The sequence below is a fragment of the Oryctolagus cuniculus genome, chromosome 4, assembly GCF_051225735.1.
Source record: "Oryctolagus cuniculus isolate XC-2025 breed Fujian yellow rabbit chromosome 4, ASM5122573v1, whole genome shotgun sequence".
Classification (NCBI taxonomy): Eukaryota; Metazoa; Chordata; class Mammalia; order Lagomorpha; family Leporidae; genus Oryctolagus; species Oryctolagus cuniculus.
In genome coordinates this window covers 150,202,157-150,222,779 of record NC_142870.1, presented here as the reverse complement: position 1 = coordinate 150,222,779, position 20,623 = coordinate 150,202,157, and the positions used below count along the sequence as shown (strand labels likewise).

The 20,623-nt window shown below is 41.1% G+C and overlaps 1 protein-coding gene across 2 annotated transcripts in view; it reads right to left on the bottom strand.

Moving 5' to 3' along the window:
* PIK3R4 (phosphoinositide-3-kinase regulatory subunit 4) overlaps positions 1 to 20,623 on the bottom strand; it is a 69,025-nt gene that overhangs the window by 4,065 nt on the left and 44,337 nt on the right. Inside the window, exons 10-16 of one of the 2 annotated variants that reach the window (XM_002716186.6) lie at positions 19,303 to 19,504; positions 16,853 to 17,040; positions 15,982 to 16,192; positions 12,505 to 12,670; positions 11,458 to 11,622; positions 8,042 to 8,253; positions 5,219 to 5,350 (exon numbers count right to left, since the gene is read on the bottom strand). In XM_002716186.6, the coding sequence (XP_002716232.1) occupies positions 5,219 to 5,350; positions 8,042 to 8,253; positions 11,458 to 11,622; positions 12,505 to 12,670; positions 15,982 to 16,192; positions 16,853 to 17,040; positions 19,303 to 19,504 (1,276 nt within the window). Of the gene's footprint in view, positions 1 to 5,218; positions 5,351 to 8,041; positions 8,254 to 11,457; positions 11,623 to 12,504; positions 12,671 to 15,981; positions 16,193 to 16,852; positions 17,041 to 19,302; positions 19,505 to 20,623 lie in introns of those variants that run through there. The other variant, XR_016233307.1, reaches the window with a different exon arrangement.

Here is a 20,623-nt window from a genome sequence, read left to right as displayed (position 1 = left end):
CAGGTCTCATAGCCTCTGCTAGCTGAGTTCCGCATGGTGGAGGCTAAGTAACGGCCCCCAAAGAAATCCACATCCTACTCCCTGGAACCTGTGAATGTTACCTTGCATGGCAAAACGTGTGTATGTAAATAAACTAAGGACTCTGAGATGAGAGATTATTCTGGATTATTTAGGTAGGCCTAAATGCAATCACAAGCATCCTTATGATAGAGGCAGATCTGACAGCAAAGGCAGGAGGTAGTAACAATGATGTAAGATGCTCCACTCCGCCTCTGAGGATGAAGAAGGCACCATGAGCCAGGGTACACAGCTCAAGGAGCAGGAGAATGTAAGGAAACAGACTCTCCCAGCAGCTTCCAGAGGGCGTGTGGTCCCACTGCCAGCTTGATACTGGAACACAAAACCCATTTCGGACTTCTGGCCTTCAGAATCATTAGGGTATAAATCTGCATAGTTTTTTTTTCTTTTAAATGTTTCTGGATTTTTTTTCTTTTTTTAAAAACTTTCATTTAATAAATATAAATTTCAGAAGTACAACTTTTGGATTATAGCAGCTTTTCCCCCCATAACCATGCTCCCAAATGCAAACCATCCCATCTCCTACTCCCTCTCCCATCCCATTCTTCATTAAGATTCATTTTTAATTATCTTTATAAACAGAAGATCAACTGAGTATATACTAATTAAAGATTTCAACAGACTGCACCCACACAGACACACAAAGTATAAAGTATTGTTTGAAGACTAGTTTTACTGTTAATTCGCATAGTACAACAAATTAAGGACAGAGATCCTACATGGGGAGTAAGTGCACAGTGACTCCCATTGTTGATTTAACAATTGACACTCTTATTTATGATATCAGTAATCACCCAAGGCTCTTGTCATGAGCTGCCAAGGCTATGGAAGCCTCTTGAGTTTACAAACTCTGACCTTATTTAGACAAGGCCATAATCAAAGTGCAAGTTCTCTCCCTCCCTTCAGAGAAAGGTACCTCCTTCTCTGATGGCCCGTTCTTTCCGCTGGGATCTCACTCACAGAGATCTTTCATTTAGTTTGTTTTTTTTTTTTTTTTTTTTTTTTTTTGCCACAGTGTCTTGGTTTTCCATGCCTGAGAAACTCTCATGGACTTTTTAGCTGGATCCAAATGCCTGAAGGGCTGAATCTGAGGCCAGAGTGCTGTTTAGGGCATCTGCCATTCTATGAGTCTCCTGTATATCCTACTTCCCATGCTGGATCACTCGCTCCTTTTTAATTCTATCAGTTATTATTAGTAGACACTAGTCTTGTTTATGTGATCCCTTTGAAACTTAATCCTATCTTTAAGATCAATTATGAACTTAAACTGATCACTTTAATTAGTAAGATGGCATTGGTACATGCCAACTTAATGGGATTTGGAATCCCATGCATGTTTCTAACTCTACCATTAGGTATAGTTTTAAGCCACCAAATTTAAGTTGTTACAGCGGTCTTGGGAAGCTAATACACTCCTAGCAAGGAGCCCCCGAAGATAAAAGAGTGAAGAAAGCCAAGTCAGCATGCTCAGGCAGGCTGTATCCCTACCTCAGTCAGTGCTCCTCTGCCTTCTCTAGCCAATTTTGTTCCAAATCCCAGGAGCCACCCTCCTCCTGCCTTCTACAACTACTCTGACCAGTCCTATATTACTGCACTACCTTTTGTGGTACCCTTACATCTTTGTACACAGTTCCTCTGAAAATAAATGCTCTTTAAGTTATCCTACCTTTTGCTGTTGGAATCTTGGCTGACAAGGAAGATCAGAGATGGCAAGGAAGTAGACCCATAAAGCCCTCTGGGCCACAGTGAGGAGCGTGGCTGTTACCTAGAACAAGAAGCCACTGGCGGGTGCTGAGCAGAAGAGAAACAGCAGCAGGGACTTAAGAGAACATTGCATTAACAGGGGCAAGGGATCATAGTGGTTTGAAGTAAGACACTGACAGAATTAGTTTAAAAATAGTCAAATTCTGAATATATTTTAAGATAAGCATGCGACTAGATGAGATCACACAGAGAACCAGTATAAACAGAAAGAAAGACCACAGCATGAACCCTGACATGGGCAACATTTTAAAAGTTGAGATGGTGAAAAACTAACAGATCAAGAAGTCTAAGAGCCAAGAGAAAGGTCCTTAAAACCAGGTTTACTATTTCAAAGAGATGGAAATGATGAACTGGCCAAATGATAAGTCAAGTAAGAAGGGGTCAGGGCCAACGTCCTGGTGTAGTGGGTAAAGCTGCTGCCTGTGACATTGGCATCCTGTATGGGCTCTGGTTTTTGTCCCAGCGGCTCAGCTTTCCAATCCAGTTCCTGCTAATGCACCTGGGAAGGCAGCAGAAGACGGACCAAGTGCTTGGGCCCCTGTGCCCATGTAGGAGATCCAGAGGAAGCTACTTGCTTCAACCTGGACTAGCTCTGGCTGTTGTGGCCATTTCGGGAATCACCAGCTGATGGTGGAGCTCTCTCTGTCTCTCCCTTTAACTCTGCTGTCAAATCTATCTATCTATCTATCTATCTATCTATCTATCTATCTATCTATCTATCTTTAAAAAAGAAGGGCTCATCTTCCTTCCAGGGATTCCATGGCTTGGATGCACGTTCTCTCGCATTTCCATGTAGACTTTCCACCAGCGGGAATCTCCCCGGTGTCTTTGCTTTGGATACACAGGGCTTCTCCCTCGGGTAGCAGAAGGCAGCTGGAGAGGGTGGGTGGGCCTGGTCCCAGCTCGCCCCCGGCCCTGCGACCCTCTTGGCAAGTCAGCAGGTTCAATACGGACTGACAAGACGAAAAGGATTTTTTGTTATTCTTAAATGAAATAGCAAGGAGCTCCTTGGGAGCATGTGTTTTGAGTAACCACAGGTAATGGATGCTACGAGTATAAATGGATTAACTACCTCAATCCTTACAGTCAGACTGGAAGCTGAGGGCAGGGACTCGTGCGTCAGGGTATGGATCCCAGCCGGAAGTGAATTTGAAGCTTGTGCCACGAAAGATTTGTCCTCGGGGGACAGACAGGCCTGCCAGGACCCCCACTCAGGTTGGGTCCGGGGCGGGGGGGTGCTTCCGGCCCCCACCCCTGACCTTCCTTGCCTATGTTCTGCCCCGTCAGCTCTCACTGCTACAGCCATGTTGGACCAGATGGTGAGGAAAGGCGTAGCCGCCCCCTTCCCAGAGGGGCTGCGCAGGCTGGGGCTGGGGTCTGGGCCTGGCCTGGTGCCCATCACTCGGCCCCAACATCAGGAAGCTAGGGGGGCAGAGCTGAGACCTTTTTCAGCCGTGTCTTTGGGGTCCCCCGCCTCCCCCATGGCCCCCCCACCATCTTCAGCGGGACGGCTGACTCGAGGGCTCAGAAGGTGGTCCGAGGTCCCGGCCTCCGCCGCACGCAGGTGTCTTGGTAGTGGGGCAGCGTCACCGGGCGAAGCCGGCCCCTCCCCACCCGCTGATGGACCTCCTCCTAGAAGCCCCATTTCACTTTGTTTTATCTACCTCTTAGCAGGCAACAGAGATGAATTAGTAGTGGCAACTCCACTTGCTTAGGTTAGGGGGGGAAAAGATGTCTTTTTCCAAAGGAAAAAAAAAGTTACCTTAAAAATACTTTCCAAAAAACTACAAAAAAAAATTTTTTTTTTTTTTTTTGATAAAAAGAGGGAGATATTTTCCAGTGACCACTGGATTGTTTTAATTTCCCAAACTTTACCTTTTTTTTCCCCCATAATGAAGTTTCACTCTTTGGCGATTTTCTTCACATGTTTAAGATAATGCTCTAGCTGTTCCAACAGGTACACCTGTCACTCTGTCCCCTTGGCTCATCTCACCCGTACCCCATTCCAAGGAGCCCTACCTGGACCCCTCACCTCCTCCCCCTCCCAGCCAGGTGACTTCCGGGGGCTTCACCAGGGACGAAGGCGTGTGTGTATGTGTGTGTCGTGGGCACTGACGTCTGGACCCTGCACTGCCTCCGGAGGGGCTGGGGGACCCCTTGTAACATTTCTGTGTGGATTTCCTGGAAGCCACTGCTACGGGAGGGTGTTCGGAATGAATTTCAGCAGCTCATGAGTTGGCATAATGAACGAACCACCTCTGTTTTTGTGTGAGTTCTCACTCTTTTTCCAGAATCTGCAGCCAGAATGTGTCACAAGAGCCGCTTTCCTGATGTCGGGTGGGTTGGTGTGCATCTCCTCCCGACGCGGGAGAGTGATGGGTGTATTTTTATGAATGGGGGGGGGGGGGCCCTGAGCACTCCCTCGTGTGACTTGTGATTTTCAGAACGAGTGCTACCTTACTCTGTAATCGCGATAACTTTGAAAACTGTACATGACTGGAAATCTGCCAGCCACCGCCACCCCAATTCTGATTGTACCTCTCCTCCCTGCCTTGAGTCTGTTCTGTGCTTGTCTGGGGGGTGGGGCAGCTGGCTCTGACCTTCGCAGGGCACACCCTCCGCTTCTCTTCCCCGTGACAAACCACTGCATTCCGCTGTTTCAATTTCAAAATAAAAGGAAACTTATATTCAAAAAAAATTTTTAAAAAAGAAAAAAGAAAAAAGAAGGGCTCAATAATGGCCACTGATTGCAACAATGTGGTGACTGTGACAGCAGCAGTGATGACATGGACCATTTGTGTGAGAAGGGACTGTGAAGAGCTTATAGGGAACAGGACCAACAAGGAAACACAAAGATTAAAAGAGCTATTATTTACCAATATTAACTGTATGCCAAACTATGCTGTACACATTTTATCTCAAATTCTTACAACTCTACGTGATAAGGCTTTAAAATCACCTTTTTCAGAAACAAAAAGTCAGTTTCAAGTCCTTACTCAGGTATCTCACCCAAGAATCCATACAAGAAAATTTGGGTTCTCAATAAGGGAAGGGAAATCATCAAGAAATACAATGGAAAGAGATCAACAAGAGATGGTAACTGGGAAGGATGTATCAAGGTCTCTAACCTAGATTACCAGGAAGATGATGGCAGCTTTACCAAATCCAGAACAGAAGCTGGTGGTGGTCCCTTTAAGATCATACTTGGTCATAAAGATGACAGTGAGATGTCAGTGGTGGGGACTTCCATTATCAGAACAGAAGCATTCAGTTCACATGTCAAATAAAAACCCTAAAACCAACAGTCTTGGCCGCAGGATATAATGTTCTTTTCAACAAAATCCCCCAACACAAGAAAGCCAGCCATCCATTTTACCTGCAATCACCCAGGACTGATACAGGGGGTGCATTGAGAGGCGCCTGATCCGAGCCCTGGAAGGATGACAGTGACTGGAAATGGGCAACTGGAACCTCATGTCCCAACAAGCCATGGTTCCACTGCTTGTACCTTGAAGAGAAAAAACACAAAATGGTCATCATGCACATCCACTGCATTTATACCAATGGCAAACAGCATTAGCTTTCTCAGACGGCATTTTATACTGCCTTAGTCTCTTAGAAAATTTTGTTCTCATGAAGCTATCTCCCCAATTTCAAACAGCATCTCTAGTTGTTAAGTAAGACACATAAAGTGCTTACCAACGCTATTACAATGGTATCTAGTGAATATAAACTGAAAATGAATAATCCATTAATTACATAAGCTCTTATTAATTGCCAAAGGCACCCACAAACACAGAGCTTTAAAGCAGATAGAAATTGGATTTGGTAGTCAGAATGTTCAGCCTGCTATAAATAACGAGAGGTTTTACTGGCACTCAGTGATCATTTACCAACCTCAAAGTCATAGCAGCTTTGTAGTATCATCAGATTCCAACCACTTCCATTTGTCCTTTTCTCTAGAGCATTATGGAGTCAGGTACAGATGACCAGTCACAGCAGAAGGCTAAGTGCCTACGCATCTTCCTGTGACAACTTAAACCCTACAAAGACGCCCCTCTGTCCTAAGAATAATGCCTGTTCTAACACTGAAGCGCTGACTGTGACACAGGCAGAGCGTACATTCTTGGACTGGTATCCAATCCCAGTGGAAAGACTGGGGGCGAGGAGCAAAAGGGGCCCCTGAGCCTCTCTGCTTGTCACTCTGCCCACTCCCGGACCATATCTCAAACAGCCACAGACATCACCAGTGCAGTATGCTAACTTGCCGAGTGTGTGCTACTAGTCTCCTAGGTCTGGGGTTACATTTTCTGTCCCTGTGCCGTGTATTCACACAGAAGACAAAAAAACTGCCTTCTGCATAAATCATGTAAAAATAATAAAGGGGTTTCGCAATGTCACAAATACAAGCAAGATCTAAAGACCTAACTTTGAGCACAGACCATAACTCCTCTGAAAAAGCATGACACGTGGAAAAGAGCTAAGGTGTGGTAGTTTCTCAAGGGACAAGTTCAAAGCACCATGGGGTGAAAGAGGTGAAACTCGAAACAGAGGAAAGAGGAGGAAGATGGATGGCGAAAGGTGCGATGCTGACCCAAGGCTACACAGTTTCAGACAGGAGGCACGAGCTTTAGTGAACTGCACAGGACAAGGACTACAGTAATGATGCACTGTGTGTTTCAAAACTGCTAGGAAGAGTAGATGATAAACGTTTTTACCACAAAGAAGTCTATGGAGTGATTTCCTAATTAAGTTGCTTTAAATCAGTCTACAATATAAATATGTAATAATACATCACATTGTACTCCATAAATATATACAGGTATGTAGGTACTTCAAAAAGTTTGTAGAAAAGAATGAAAAGAAAGTACTTTCTGGTGCAATAAAAACTGAAATCTAGGCAATTTTTTCATAATATGCATTTTCCATGAACTTTTTAAAAATAAAACTCAGTTTAAAAAATAAAAGTCTCAATATTGAGTATACCTGAGTTAAAGGGAAATATATACCCTAAAAAGACTTATTTGCAGGGCCAGTGCTGTGGTGTAGTGGGCTAAGCTTTTGCCTGCAGTACCGGCATCCCATAAGGGTGCTGGTTGGTGTCCTAGCTGCTCCTCTTCTGATCCAGCTCTCTGCTGTGGCCTGGGAAAGCAGAAGATGCAAGTACTTGGGCCCCTGCAGCCTCATGGGGGACCAGAGGAAGCTCCTGGCTCCTGGCTTCCGATTGGCCCAGCTCTGGCCATTGTAGCCATTTGGGAAGTGAACCAGCAGATGGAAGGCCTTTCTCTCTGTGTGTAACTCTACCTCTCAAATAAATAAAATCTTTTAATAAAACAAAAAAACCTATTTGCAAATATTTACAGCAGGCTTACTAAGGAAAGCCAAACACTGGAGAATGGATGCATGCACACAATGTTGTCTATACAATGGAATATTACTCAACAATAAATAAATGCAAGGGCAGCTGCATCCCATAACTGGAGTACTGACAAAGAGGGTATTGGTGAGCGCATTGAAAAGGGTATTTAATGCAAGGAATATTGAGGACAATTTTTGAAGTAACAGAAATATTATTATCCTGACTATGAGGGGTCACACTAGTGTATACATTTTTTAATCATCAAATTAAATACTTAAACACCACCAACAACAACCAAAAGAAAGAAGCAAGCAAAATTGCAAGGCCTGTCTTCAGCCTGTGGGACTGAAACAGATAAGAAGGGGAGGAAGTAACCACTACTCAGCTCTTCTCCCACCCAGGCACTGTGATAGATGCTTTCACTTCATGACATCCTCAGAGCAGAACCTGGAGAGGACCAGCCCCATCTGAGGATGAGAATACTGAGACTCAGAGGAGTTAGGCAGCTTGCCTGAGGCTACTGGAATTTAAAACTGTGTCTGCCCAAACTGAAATGCTATTTTCCTTAAGTCAAGTCTGCTGCTTCCCTGGTGCAGACCAGTTCACTTAAGAACTAGGAGAAAGAAGAAACTGATCTGTGCCTTAAGACACTCTCAGATCTGATTTCACTCCTCCAGATCTGTTTTTTAATGAAAAAAATTAACACTGAAAATGATTATAACATAGTAATTAGGAAAAACAATAAAAAGAGAGGGGGAAAATCACCATTGAAGAAAAGGAAACAAACAACTTTCATGAGATGGCACCTGCATCCAGCCAGTGACTGGAACGCCAGCTTACCAATGCAGAGCCAGCACTGGTGGATATCCACAGCAAAAGAAGTGATGAGGCCTGACTTTAAGTCATGCTTTAACGTCCAGGCGTTGCTTGAAGACCTGAGGTCCCAGCCAACCAGAGAGCCATTCACGGTGGCGTAGGCGAGAACGGACTGTGCCCCTGAGTTGAAGTGATGCATGTCCACAACACAGCCGTCCTCCTTCTGATCCAGAATTCTAGAGAAACACTTTCAGTCACTGAAAGCAGAGCACTAGCCTCCATTTAAAATGAGTTTACACACTAACCATACTCAAAAATAAAAAACTATGTGACTCCATCAGGACAATGATAGTTAAGGCATCTTTTTTTTAATTTTTGAGACTTAAATTACAAAAACAGTAGACACGCCTCCCCCTGTGTTCACCTTACATAGCCACATAACTTAATTTATTGAAACTGAGATGTTAACCTTGGCACAATCCTAGTAATTACAGTACAGAGAAAATTCTGATTTTTTTTTTAACCAGTATCCTTTTACTGTACCAGGATCCAATCCAGGACACCGCATGGTACTGAGCTCCTTATTCTCCACCATAATCTCGTCTGTGACAGCTCCTCAAACTTTCTCACCCTAGTATTTTTGAAGACTACTGGTTATTCTGGATAATGTCCCCCAATTTGAGTCTGTCTAATGCTTCCTCATAATACTTAAGATTATGCCTCACTGGGAAGGGATACCACAGAAGTGACGGAACCTCAGCGCATATGAGGAGCACCAGACACCAGTCTGCGTTACTGGTAGAGTAACCTCAGTCATTTGGTTAGGTGGTGTCTGCTAGGATTCTCCGCTGTAACTCATTCTTCTCTTTATATGAATGTATTCTTGCACATATGCACATACCTACTCAAGCATCATGAATTCCTCTGAATGTCTCCAACTCCTGTCCAACACCAGAGTTCATTCTAGCCTTTGCCCTGCTCCTAATTTGTACACCTTCTTCCAAAAGTGAAAAACCCGGTTCCCAATAACAATACATTTTTAACTATATATTTACTGTGTTCAACCCAAGTATAAAAATAAATTAGTTCTGGCATTGTTAAACCACTCTCTTGTCAAAAACAAACAACTGGAATTTGACATTTGAGTTTTCACTTCTTTTTGTCATTAGCCTTGTAGTACCCAATTAAAAGCATGGTTTTCCACAGTTCTTAAGTTGGTTCCTTTGTTCTCTGTGGCCTTCAGTGTAATTACAGAACTTTCATTTGACAAGATTCACTTGTCACAGACTACATTCGAATTTCCCACCTACATTCTGGTTGATTTTTTTTTTTAATTTTATACACAGTAAAATCCACTGTTTTATGGAATACATTAAAGGGTGTATATATGACAAGCATATAGCCATGTATCTTCCACCACAGAACCACACAAAACTGTTCCACATCCTAGAATGCATTGTGTGCTGCCAGCCCACCTGTCATCAGTTTCTGCCCCTTATCCCTAACTGATGGCAACTCATCTGTTTTCCTCCAATTTTTTTCCTCAGCTCTTACCATTTTTCAACATAATAATTACACATATTTAGGGGGTCCTCCCTATAATTTTATGTCTACCAGAATGTCCTAATCAGAAACATAGCCTTATGGATCTAATCCTTTCAATAGTAATGCATACTTTAGATTCCCTAATGTTGTTGCATGAGTCAGCAACTCACTCCTTTCTATGCCGCTGTGTGGATGTAGCAGTTTTTGGTTTGTTTTTATTTTTCCCCAAGCTGAGATATTTTTTAAAACTAAAAAGAACAGGATAAAACATACTGGCTAGTCTCCCTGATTAGTATGTATCATGCTTTCACAGACTCCTGTAGTTTCATCTCTTAGATTAGGATCAGCAAACATTATTTGAAAGGAGAGAGCCAGTAAATATTTTAGGTTTTGTGAGTCTCATATATTCCTGTTGCACAGCCTTTATGTTGTTTATAGCTGTTTTGAGATGTAAACATCTTTCTTATTTTATGAACCATACAGCATGGCGTAGCTTGTGACTTCTATCTTAGCTAACAATTACATTACAAACATTCTGACTCTATTTCCCTTCAGTGGGATAATAAAAAATCCAAACACCAAATAAATGGTTCCTTCCACAAATCCTAATTATTAAGAGCCACACCAATAGCTGATACGACGCAATGAAACAGATGACTTACGACTGGGTTTCTCTGGAACACAGTATGATCAGGCAAATGAAATCTAAGCATCCTGGCATGGTCTCCCAATCTCGGTAATGTCTGTTTAAACACAGTAACACTGACAGCACCAAGTCCTGCTACTGAGAGAAAACTGCACAGAATGCACACCTCTGGGTATGGCCAGCCGGCAGTCATCCCATGGCATACTCTGCCAGTAGTTCATCTGCATGGGGCTAAATAGGTGTAACCCTACACAGCCACCCTCTGCGAAAATACATTTCAGAGAAGACTGGCAGGTAAAGATGCTGTTCAAATCTACTGAGGAAAATGGGTTGAAAATTCCATGTATTTTAAAATGCTAACACAAAATAAAAACAAATCCTTAGTGACCCAGGCAACATCCCTTTCTGCCTTAAGCTACCCAGTGGCCAGGAGTGATGGTCCATTAAACTCAAAGTCTCCTCAGTGCTTTCTTCCTGTGAGGCTACTTCCTCTGCCTGGCATGGCCTTCCCAACCTCTGTTTCCATGGCTAACTCACAAACACTCCCCCTGCCATCTTCTCTATCCAATGTGGCACATTACCACTCTGCGCTGAAAACTGTTCACCTGTGTATTTCTGACACTGGACTGCAGATTCTTACGGAACAAAACTTATTCTAGTTGTCTTTGGAATCCACAGGGTGTAACATGTCATCAAAAACCTGTTCTGCTTTGTCTTTAAACATCTTACCTTGTATGTGTTTAATCTGTAAGCAACCATTATAAGAAATGAAGAAAACTAAACTACTGAGAATTTGGTTTTAAAATGATCAGCAAATCAGCTCTACTCTACATTCCCATCAACACTGACAGTTTTAATGCCAAGTGACAGAATGCTAACATTTTAAGTGTTCTTAAATGAAGAACATCAGTGATTAAGTCGTACTTTTAATAGGGGAGATAGAATATACAACTAATAATTAGGTTATTCAGATTCCAGACTGGGACAAACCACATGTTCAAAGCTGCTCTTCAGACGTTTAGACAAATTTGCTGAAAACAAGATATATAGATACTGTCTTATTAAACTAATCACATGTGCTACTTTTACATTGGACGCACAGTTTTACTTACTTTCTGGGTTTCCAAAACCAAAAACGCACAACATTAGAGGCCCTCAGTTGGTCCAAACTACAGTGTAGGGATCCGGGAAAGCCAACTTCCCTTAGTGCACAAAGCACAAACTATAAAAGACGACGAGATACAGATACCTGTTTTGTAGAGGATGGATCTTAGGAGACTTGGGGAGCTTAGAAGCCTCAATTCCAAGAAGCTGGACAGCACCATTATCCGACGCCACAGCTAAGTAGTGGGAGCCCTGGCAGAATGTGAGTGTCTTCACTCGACCTCCACTTCGGCTGTATGTGAGAATAGACCTGAACAAAAGACAGAGTCACGAGGTTATCACTACTATCTATTAGTCCACATCAGTGAAATAATGATAATGAAATAGTATTTGTTTTCCTTAAGACAGTTGGCCCTTCAGTGTTTTTTATTTTTCCCTTGCTCATACTCCATCTAAGCCACTCAGCAAAGCTTATTGCTCTACAATCAAAGTGTACTCAGAATCTCATCATTTCTTGCTACCTCCTCTACTACCACCCAGGCTTATGCTATCATGTCTCTGCTACCGTTTCGGGCTTGCTCCTTCTCAGTCTACCTTCCACACACAGACAAAACAATTCTGTCGACATCTACCTAGGTCATGACTCTCTTCTGCTTGGGGTCCCCCGGGGCCCCTATCTCACTCAGAGTCCAAGTCAAGATCCTTTACAATTACTGCAAGGCCTTCTCTAACCTCGCTCCCCTTCCTGCCTCCTGCCTCCTCCATTCCAGCCACACAACTCTGCTGTTTCTCAAACGTACCTAAGGGCTTCTGAGTTTCCTGTTTCCTCCTCCAGAATGCTCTTCCACAACACATCCACATGGCTTTTTGTTAGAACTGTCTTCGAATGTCATCTTCTCTGAGGCATTTACTTTAAGTCGTACCCTATCCTACTCTCACTGCATTCCCTCTTCCTCTCTCCTGCTGTATGTTTCCCCACAACATTATTTTGCCATCTAACACAAGTGTATGTTTTACTATTCATACCTTTGGTTCTCACTTTTCACAGAAGGTAAGCTCCAAAGAAGAGGCTTTTGTCCATTTATTACTGTTGTATCATTGGCACCTAAAACAGTGCTCGTCAAAGAGTAAACACCCAATTAACTATGTGCTGATTCAAATGAATGACCTAGCCCATTCCTGAACACATTACCTTGTAGTGGTGGTCTTCCCCTCCATCTTCTGACTATTCCAGATTTTCACTGTGCCATCATTTGAACATGTTGCAAAGAGTGAGTGTTCATCAGAGACTCTAATTCGATTCACAGCAGATTTGTGTTCATGAAGATGTGCAACCAGTAGCCCTTTAGGACGCCACCCTAAGGAAAAGCGAAGGAGCTTATCTTAAACTGTAATCTACAAATACAATCTCTTCCATAACCCCAGCTACATCACCAAGAAATACCTTGAGAACAATCATACCAACTAAACAATTAAAAAGGTACCAATAGCTAGCCAATACACAGTGGTCATACTGGACCATGACAGATATTTACTGAGTAAAACTTCAAGACAGCAATTAAGTATTTCTCAAATAATGTTAGAAAGACTACCTGGAGTCCTTCTCCAGTATCTGAGAAGGCATAGCAGTCACCTGCTATCCCTGAAAATCTTGACCATTGACACTTCACAGAAAGAGGTAATGATTGCCTTAGCCTAGAGAAACTGGTATGAGGGAGGCCGCCTGCACACAAAAGTCTCAAAGACACAGCTCTACCATACCAGAAATATGTCACCTGGGGTGACTTATGTAAACTGTGAGCTTTCATTTCCTCAAATGCAAATGAGAAGCATACAACTTAATCTAAACTATACAAACATCAGGTATAAAAGAGGTTAATGTTATCCCCTTGCCTACACTAAAAAAAATATTGCTTGATTCCCTCTCTATCTACAATTATCTAATTTATCATGTTAATATAAGTTGTATTATAAATTACAGCCTGCAGGAGTTGTGGTACAGTGGGTTAAGGTACTGCTTGCAATCCTGTATCCCATACTGGAGTACCTATTCTGCTTCTGATTCACCTCCCTGCTAATGTTCCTGGGAAGATAGCAGAAAATGGTCTGAGTGCTTGGGCCCCTACCACAGACATGGGAGACACAGAGTTCCTTGCTCCCGGCTTAAGATTGGCCCTGACCTAGCTGTTACAGTCATTTGGGCAGTGAACTAGAGGACAGAAGATCTCCTTCCCTCCCTCCCTCTCCCTCACCCCCTCCCTTCCTCTCTCTGTCACTCTTGGCTTTCAAATAAATCTAAATAAACAAGTAACAGCTACAGAACATTCATGGACTTTCTAGTACTTTATGACATCTATAACCTTCTATGTTATATACATTCTTTTGTGTATGATTAATTTTCTCTAATGAATTCCCCAAGGCCAGAAACCATGTCTTACCCTCCCCTAAATCATTTGCAGTACCTAGCATAGGTCTTGCTATAACTATTTCCTATGTCTAATGAATAACCTTTGATTTTAAGTATAACATTCGTAGTATTTAATAATATTCTATTTTAAAATAAAACAGAAAGTTATGCTGAAGATCATGCTGTACTGGGTATCAGCATTGTGCCTAACTGTGTGATGTCATTTTAGAAAATACTTCTTTTAACAACAACAACAAAGTAAAACCAAGACCACTGCCAAGTCTGGCTTACTCTAAGATAAAAAACAAAATGTCTCCCTTTCAGTCTCTAGCTCACATTGTATGAACAATAGCTGGATGTGATTTTAAAGGAGGATATGCTGGATTTCAACGTGATCAACAATACTTTGTCATGAAGTCTAGATAACCTAGAAGAGAGGGTTAAACATTTTCCTCTAGAATCAATTTCACACAACTCAAGTGTGAAAATAAAAAAAAATCAAGAGCCCAACAGCCCCTGTACATTTCTTGAATCACAAAATTTGATACGTTTACTATGATTACTGAATAAAATGTATAACTTCACTTCAGTATAAAATGTCACTTACAAACACAGAGTCTATCATAAAATAAAGTGGAGAGTTTGTCAACTTTTTTTCTGTTTTTTAAAGCAGGACTGGCAAATAATATTGACATATTACAGACATCTTACACATTCCAGGATATTTATTTTCATGAGAACACTTCTGTGACTAGAAATCCCGTCCATCACTTAGCATCTTTAAATCAATTACCTCCACTAGCACTTTCCCATGGCCACATTCAAAGGCCCATGGGAATTCATGTGCTTTTCAAGTTTTATATTTTTAAAAGCACATTACACATTTCTTCTTAGAGAGCTTTCAAATTAGTTTTATTACCAAAATTTAAATATATAAACTTAATTAAACATCTTTTTAAAAACTATAAACCTGGTATCAATGACTAGCTCTGCCACAACACTCAGCAAAGCTGTTAACAGGGAAACAAAATTTTCATCTGAAGTATCTCTAAATTTCTCTATAATCTTCTCAGAACAAAGGATTGTTTCTCCAATTTTTTTTTTTTTTTTTTTTTTTTTACTATCGTTTTTTGGAAGAGTTACAGAGGAGAGGCAGAGAGAGAGAGAAAGAGAGAGATTGATCTTCCTTCCCTCAAATGGCTGCAGCAGTCAGGACTGGGCCAGAGCCAGAATGAAGCCAGGAGCCAGGAGCTTCATCTGGGTCTCCCACACGGGTTCAGGGATCCAAGGACTTAGGCCAGCTTACATTCTTCCCCAGGTGCATTAGCATGGAGCGTATTGGAAGTGGAACAGCCTGGAAGCAAACCAGCACCCATATGGGATGCTGGTCCTGCAGGCAGTGGCTTTACCTGCTCCATCACAGCACCAGCCCCTCTTCAAGATTTTATACTGGGGACCAGCGCCAGTGCATAGCAGGTAAAAACTGCCGCCTGCGGTGCTGACATCCCATATGGGCGCCAGTTCGAGTCCTGGCTGCTCCACTTCTGATCCAGCTCTCTGCTACAGCCTGGGAAAGCAGAAGAGGATGGCCCAAGTCTTCAGGCCCCTGCACACACATTGGAGACCTGGAAGAAGCTCCTGGCTCCTGGCTTCAGATCAATCCAGTTCTGGCTGTTGCAGTCATCTGGGGAGTGAACCAGTGGATGGAAGACCTCTTCCTCTTTCTCTTTCTCTCTCTCTGCCTCTGCCTCTCTGTACCCCTGCCTTTCAAATAATCAATCTTTAAAAATAAACAAAATTTTACATTGATACTTTCTACAGTGGTGGGGTTATAGATGATTTTGTTTTCTTTTTAAAAGCAGCCATTATTTTCTAAACTTTCTTTCTCTTAGAGAATATTAAAAGATGTATGTCAAACTGTCTAGATATCTAAAGGAGTTTATTCCAAGGAGCTGGCATTCAATGAGGAAGTGGAATAACAATAAGGAGATATAACCTAGTACACAAATGGAGAAAAAGCACAGACAAGCTAAATTATTCAGTGACTCAACTAAGCAGGACAGTGCAAATTGTCCCTAGAGCTAAAATGATTCAAACTCCACAAATAACAAGATTTCTCACTTTTTCCTTCTTCCCTGGGCCTCCTAGGTGACAGTTTTACCCTCAATTCTTTCGTCTAGGAGGTAAGTGCATGTTCCCTCCATTAGATCCCAGGCTCGGCAGCGAGGCCAGAACACCACTGTCCCTCAGCGGAGCTCTCACCAGGTGGGGGGGGTTTGCTCTCCCACTCGGCATTTTCCATCATCTGCTTCGCTATCCTCTCAGCATTGCACTGCTCCCGCTTCTGCTGTATGAGCTGCTGAAGCTCAGTTTTACACGTTGTGATCCGAATCTGATAGGTAGATGGCAAAATTGTACTACTTAAAACCTGTATTACTGGTTTTTTATTCTGGACATTTGTCACTTCTGCAATCTGTAACACAAATAGAATTATAGGTATTTATAAGAAACATATATATGAAGATTAAAAAGATAAAAAATCCGTATGTTCTATCCAGCTTTTTGTCCTTATTAATATACCAAATTTAAAATCCACATAACAAAATGACATTTTTCCAGTGAAAATTTAGTTAAAAGGAAGTTTAATCACAAACACTGCATTTCCAAATCTCTCTACTTTATAAAATATGGTTGACCAGGAAAGACTTGCCTTAAGTTGGCAACTTATTTCAAATACATCAAAATCATCATGACGTTTATCACAAACACAGCAAACTTGAGACGTTTTCCCAGAAGTATTTCTGCTGTTTTACAGACACAACTATGTTATCTTAGAGGAGGAACAAAAAAGATTTAAAAGGTTCACTGCAGCCTAACTGTAATCGCAGTTCATAATCATGTTTTCAACCCACAATTTTATATTTTTATTGGCAAGTACTCCAGAATGAAATTACTGGTAACCAGATTTCTCCCAGCTATAAAATTTAAGATAAATCTGTCTTAAAAAGAAATATGTCCTCCGCAAAGGAAGTCATCATGTTGATTTCTCTAGTACAGTACACAGTCTTAAACAACCAAAACAGCAGAATGGGATTCAAAGACATGAGAAGGACTGCTGCCTGGGTGGTAGTACCTGTGGAGAAGTAGACAAAGGGACACAAAGGCCAGCAGAGGACTCAGAACGTGGAGGCTTCCCAGCCTGAATCACCTCCTGGTCACTCGCCTTAGGCAGTGCCTGTGAGATTGTCGGTGGTTCCAGTGACCCAAACATGCTTTTCCATTCTTCATTTACATTTGAGTCTTGTTTTACATGTTTTCTAGCTATGAAAAAATATTCAAAATGGTCAGTCTCAAGGTAGATTTTTAAATCAGTATGCACATATGCTTTTACTGCTTGATGGGATGGAGGCAGCAATGGACTTCACATCCTATTTGTTCCTGAGGAGCTCTAACCCATTCATATCTATGTATCAACTCACTAATTCTCACTTCATTTCTAGGGCAGACGAAACAGATGTGCTTTCAATGGTGTTACTCATTAGACTTGACTCCTACTTTCCCAAGGCTAGCTCAATTTCAAGTAACTGAAGAACCAACAATAAAAATAACTTTTTCAAATGTCATTGACCACACTGCTAAATATTATCTATTTCCAGGACAGATATGCAGGCAATACAAAGATACATCCATACGTACATAAATACACAGGAAAAACCAACTGCTACATAGCTACCTCTTGACTACAGATAAGAAACCTTAACTTTGATTACAAAATGTGTTTAAGTAACACCAAGTCCTAGCGTTACCAAAGTAAAACATGAACTGTTACCATAATTCCAATAGGCTGATGGACAGTTCTCCAATTTTGTAAACCTCATAATCTGATGACATACTGTCACATTATTTTGCAAAAACAATATACAGTGTCTTATAACTTACTTTTCCCCATAACTAACCTCAAACATTTAAACAAACATTTAAACTAATGAACATTTAAATACCTTTTTTGTTTTTAGAACACTCACTCATACATTTATACATATTTTTTCAATTGCCTATCAGTGTTTGCTTATGATAAATTTCCAGGACTGAACAGTTAAACCAAACAGTAAAGACAATTTTAAATTACAGTGTCAAATATAATGTCAAATATAATGTCAAACTGCCTTCTATAAAGAATATGATCAATTTATAATCTCACCAATAGTGCACGAAAATGCCTACTACTCCACATCCTTGCCTTAGTCTATGCTAATCTCCCATCCAAGTACTAACCAGGCCCAACCCTGCTTAGCTTCCGAGATCAGATGAGATCGGGCGCGTTCAGGGTGGTATGGTCGTAGACCTATGCTAATCTCATAGGAAGCAAATGGCATCTCATTGTTTTTTACATTTATTTATTTATTTATTTATTTATTTGAAAGTCAGATTTACAGAGAAAAAGGAAGAGACAGAGACACAGAGAGAGAGATCTTCCATCAGCTGGTTCACTCCCTAAATGGCCGCAATGGCCAGGGCTGGGCCAGGTATTGTGATATAGTGAGTAAAGCCACCATCTGTGACACCAGCATCCCATATGTGCACCAGTTTCAATCCTGGCTGCTCCACTACTGCTCCAGCACCTACTAACGGCCTGGGAAAAGAAGCAGAAGGTGGCCCAGGCACCTGGGCTGCTCCACTGCCAATCCAGCTCCTACTAATGGCCTGGGAAAAACAGCAGAAGATGGCCCAAGTACCAGGCCCTGGACCCATGTGGGAGACCCGGAAGAAGCTCCTGACTCCTGGCTTCAGTCTGGCCCAATCCTAGCAATTGTGGCCATTTGGGGAGTGAACCAATGGATGAAGATCTCTGTCTCTCCCTCTCTCTCTCTCAGTAACTCTTTCAAATAAATAAATAAATCCTAATAAAAAATAATAAAGTTATAATCTTTATATTAAATATGGCCATTAAAAGTTTATTTAAAATATAATTAATAGCATCCCTCAAAATTTGATGCTAGCACGTACTTAGCAATGAATATATCCACAAAAAGGATATACATGAGATCTTTTTACAAACTTCATACAATCAATGGCAAAGGCACGAGAGCTAACAGATCCAAGTCTTGAGACTTCAAATGGCTACTGCTTCAAGTCGCCACTCTTTTGTCTTTCACTGTTACATCAAGACCATTCTTTTAATTCACAGGGAATTACCTAGTAACAACAAATTAGAAGTATTTTTCTCATTTATATAGACTACTGGCTTTGGGTTGGAAGTTACAGGTTGAAAAACAAGCAATTTATCTTCAATCATGTTTCTCCAAAGACAACATGGTTTTTACTATAAGAACAGAGCTCAGAAATTTGCTTTGACACATAAAGAGCTGGGATTTTGGCAGCTTATCTAGTCTGTTAACAGTCAGTTCACTTTGCCACTTTTCTTCTCTAAAATCTCCCTACTGAGTAATGGAGTCATTATATTAAGAATATTTTCCATCTGAAAAATGGGATTTTTAATTTTATTATTATTAATCAGCTAAAAACCAGTCACAAGAAATGTTAATAATTACAAGCTGAATACACAAAAACAAATGTACTAACCTCGCTTGTCATCTGGTTCTTGTTTGGCTTTAACAAGATCAACTTGTCTCCCAGTTATTCCTAAGGCTGCTAAGTCAATTACACCTTTCTGACTACTATCGTGAAGATGGCTCTGGTCCACTAGATTGGCCTTGGCCTTGTTAGATTTCATCATAAAGTCCTTCAGTGCCAGAAGTTTGTCTTCCTCTTCTTCTGTCATTCCCTAAAACCAAAATAATCCACATGTTTTAAGTTATTTTCATAAGACAGACCAGAGTGATCGATTGAAGAGTCACCCCATCCAATATAAAATTCAGAGTCAGAATGGGAAAATGATGCAAGCAACGCAAAAGAAAAAACAAGTACCAACACAGAACAACATGTCACTACCCAAATCTACCAGCACATTCTACTGGGGGCACTTTCTACTTTGTATCTTGATTTTTATCTTTCTTCCTAAATGGCAGCATTCAAATATAAATCATCTTTTAAATGTGCAAAGAACTTAACATAATAGCTGAAATTTAGTATCTTTAATATATAATGAATAAACATTTAGTATCTAAACAAAACATCTGAACATACAATATTAAGCAAGTGGGAGTATACAAATATCAACCTTGCTCCCAGTTGTGTTCAGAATATTAGAGACTGTATGTACAGGTATTCTGTGATCTTTAAAATGTTCTGCACAACTCGGAAGCTGACAGGAACACTGGCTGAACTGCAAAGTAAGCAACACACCAAGTAGCATATCCTGACTCCAGGATAATGGCTAGTGTTAGACTGCCTAGGTTCAAATTCCAGCCCCATGTGTGATCTTGGGCAAGTTATCCAATTTTTCTATACCTCTATGTATTTATCTAGAAAATGAAGATAATTATTAACACTCACCTTTAAGTGAAATTCTAATGTGTCAATGCAATCTAAGACACTAACACTTGAAACTGACAGACAATAAACACTAAATAATTCATCTAAATAATTCACAATGCAACTTAAATATTCTGGTAAATGTGGCAGTTCTACATTTTCTTCTTTCCAACCATCCACAGAACCCTCTAGTACATCTTTATTATGCAAATGAATAAAAACATTCATTTAATAAAATGGCAATGCCTCTGAGGCCTCAATGTAGAATCTCATTAGAGTTTAAAGGACTATCCACAATTCACAGGCGCAGTATGACACAATACAACTCTTGGAAACCAGAAAGCTAAAAAATATTACATAAAATCGCACCAAAGCATGATAATCACAGAGGGATTCTTGACTAAATTTTCCCCAATATTAACCAAGATTCTTGGTTTATCTTCACCTTTCTTACTAAATTTACTTAAGT